Here is a 3,380-nt window from a genome sequence, read left to right on the forward strand (position 1 = left end):
AAAAATTAGTAACCATTTGAGGTATTTAAGTGCCAATTAGCATAATCGTGCTCGAGTCCCCGTTTAATAATTTTTTACTATTCTTCAGGTAAAATTTAGATCCTGTCACTTTTGGAACCTTGAACCGACTAAGGCACTGTTTGGCAACAAAAAAAAGTGTCTTATCTAAGAGCTTGTGCCTTATTGACTTGGTCAATAAGCTAGTAGAGCTGTTTGGTGACCAAAAATAGGAGGAGATTATTTTGAAGATTGTGTCTTTTGCAAGTAGCTTTTGAAAAGCTATCTCAAGTAGCGTTTGTCTTTGGGAAGAAGCTACTAATTTTTTCTTCCGTTTTTGCCCCTAATAATTCTAATTTTATATCAATAATATTGTATGTCTTTTTTAGTCATTTAACAAATTTAAGCTAGTTGTACAGCTACTTTTGCCAAACTGTTCTAATCAATCATCTAGCTACACAGCTAACAACTTTCAGCTACAATTTCACTTAGCTAGCTTTTTCAGCTAGTTTTGGCAAACATGGCAAAGCCATCGAAGCTGCCCAAGCCAAGTTCTTTTAACAACCCGACCAGCTTCTCCGAGAAGCAGCCGACGCTCAAGTGACCATCACGCTCCCACCTTTCTTCGTCAGTCCGCGCTCACAATAAACCCTATTAAAAAAAAAGAAAGGAGAAAAAAAAGGAAAAAGAAAATCCTCACTCTCTCATGTCGACTCCTTCTCAGTCCAATGGAGATGACGCCTTCAGCCTTCGGATCGTCACTCTCGATTACTACATGTCGCCGCCGATCCCCGATCTCGGCCTCTCCTACAGCAGCTTCCAAGGTTCTCCTCTCGATTCCTCAATCTAGGGTTTCCAAAGCCGTGAATTTTAGGGTTTATGTATGATTTTGGAGGCTTTTGCAGGTAGAAGTGTGGAGGAGGTCCCTGTTATAAGGATTTATGGCTCCACTCCCGCGGGACAGAAGGCTTGCCTTCACATTCACCAGGTCAATGTTTTTTGAATTTCTCAATTTGGGCGGGTTGATGTTGTTTTGGTAGTTGAAGTGCAAGTTTTGGTATCTGGAAGTGACATTGTGCTAAAGTTTAGAATTTGATTATACCTTTTGTTGTTTCACTATCATAGAAGTTACTTCCACTTTAGGTGACCTAGACGGTCGAGAGGTTCCAATATGTCACACACTGTCTTGGGTTCAATTCCTTGCTAGATTATTAAAAAAAATGAAAAGAAAGAAAGAATTACGAAGTTACTTCACCTCATTTATTATTATTATTCCAGGCTATAGCTTATGATCCTTCATAAATGGGTAAATTTCACGAATCCCGCTTGAACTTCTTTTTGTTGGTGGTGGTTTTTTTTTGGGGTGACCCTGTACTTCATTAATCAGAAAAAAGAACCCTTGAACTTACAAAAAACTGCGTCAACTGTTGGTAAGTACCATAACATAATTAATGTGTAGAGTAAAAAGTCTAAAATGTGAGCTGCATGTTCTTCTCAATGAATGCTCTTCGTTCAAAAAATTTCATTCAATGACCCATAATTATTACTCTTTCCGTTAATGTTGTATGTTGTGTTGTTTTGTGGTTTAGATTATAAGGAATATATGCAAAATTCCCACTTTTATCCAAATGCATGCCGGCTAGCCATTTTGGTCACCATTATGCGTATAGGAAACAAATTTTTGGGGGACTCTTTTAAGTTCTCTTCGTATTGATAAAGTCTTTATCCTGTTTTGGATGTGACTCAGGAATCTAAGGTCTCTTAGGTCCTAGTTTCTCTTCAGTATGTTATGAGGTGTTTTTGTGATTAACTAAGAAGACAGATTGCTTTATATGATTTCACATCCTAGGTGGTGAGATAACTTGAAAGTCATAAAATGAAACTGGGAAAGCTTATACCGATTCTAATCATTGTTACTCCTTTAACTTGTGTGCTTATGATTCTCATAACGACATCCCTTTCTTGTGTTTGGATTCCATTAGGTTGCGTTTGGATTTAAAATCAAATCCTTAAATCCAGTTTCTTGTGATTCTTATCGGACGGTGCCTGCTCTAATATTACTTCCCTATCAGGAAATTAGGAAAGCTTCACCATCAGAAAGCTGCTTCCTCTTGTTATGTACAAAAGACTTCAAGGACGCCATTACTTCAAAAAATGCCAAATGCATATCAGGTTCCCATGATCTGACTGCTATATCAGTTACATTGACCAGAGAACAGACATCAATCTCATTGAGGCCACCAGAGCGATGCACAAATTATGCATTCTGCATGTCAACTAGAGCCACCTTTTGCACCAGGCTTACTTTCTTCAGAATACTCCTATAGATTGATCTCACTCTTTTAAGATCAATTTGTGTGGAATGTTTATCCTTGTTTAAGCAAAGCTTGAGATGAGGGGCACTGAGAGATATTGAGAATTTAAGCTTCTTGCAACCAGTGGGGGCAATAGATATTGTGCCTTCCGTGCGCTGTGGCCCATCAGCAGAAACATTAGTTATTGTTTCCCCACCTTCTGAACCATAATTTACACTCTTGGGGTCTGCAATGACTACATCCTCTACAGTCGCATTACCCCAATAATTTACTGTGCATTTTTCAAGATTTACCTTCGAAATTTGTGCCCCTTTAGAAGTTGTTTTGCTAGAATGCACTTTGATCTGTACAGTTTTGTTTACCATAACTACCTAAACTTTTTATCAGAGCTTTAAAGGACATCAAGGTCAAAATTAGAGATGCAGCATGATGAAAACCAAAATATACTCCCATGTGAGTTACAACAACGGATAAAATCAATTCCCACTTATTAGGATCGTGTTTCTCATGCAATTCTACTCCTTGATGTACCAAGTCGATGCTAACCCGCTCAATGTGCTGTAAGGAGCCTGAGTTGATTTCTAAAGAGAACAAGCTTTCTTTCAAGCACTCCTGATATTTGAAATTCCATTAGGTTGCGTTTGGATTCGAGGATTCAAAATTTGTGATTAACTAAGGAGACTGATTGGTTTATATGATTTCACATCCTAGGCGGTGAGATACTTGAAAGTTGTAAAATGAAACTGGGAACTGATTCTTATCGTTGTTACTCCGTTAACTTGTGTGCTTATGATTCTCATAACGACATCCTTCTTGCATTTGGATTTCAATGACAGGAAACCGATATTTGAAATTCCATTAGGTTGCCTTTGTGTTCAACGATTTGATTTTAAATTCTAGAATTTGAAATTTCAATTCCAATTCCATTGTTTGGTAATCCTAACAATTTCAATTCTAGGATTCTCGATTCCAAATTCATTGTTTGGAATGTCTTAGAATTTCAATTTTACAATTTTCAATTTATTGTTTTGCAAAAAGGATTTAATTGCTAAACCAGAGTTGCCCATC

At 37.5% G+C, this 3,380-nt stretch overlaps 1 protein-coding gene across 1 annotated transcript in view; it reads left to right on the forward strand.

The window, feature by feature from the left end:
* Positions 550–3,380, forward strand: part of LOC109847133 (DNA polymerase zeta catalytic subunit) — a 43,118-nt gene continuing 40,287 nt past the window's right edge. The window contains 2 exon segments of the mRNA XM_020416378.1: positions 550–821; positions 903–985. Of these exon segments, the coding sequence (XP_020271967.1) occupies positions 704–821; positions 903–985 (201 nt within the window). The 5' untranslated portion in view covers positions 550–703.

Source organism: Asparagus officinalis, chromosome 7 (assembly GCF_001876935.1).
Source record: "Asparagus officinalis chromosome 7, Aspof.V1, whole genome shotgun sequence".
In the NCBI taxonomy this organism is placed as follows: Eukaryota; Viridiplantae; Streptophyta; class Magnoliopsida; order Asparagales; family Asparagaceae; genus Asparagus; species Asparagus officinalis.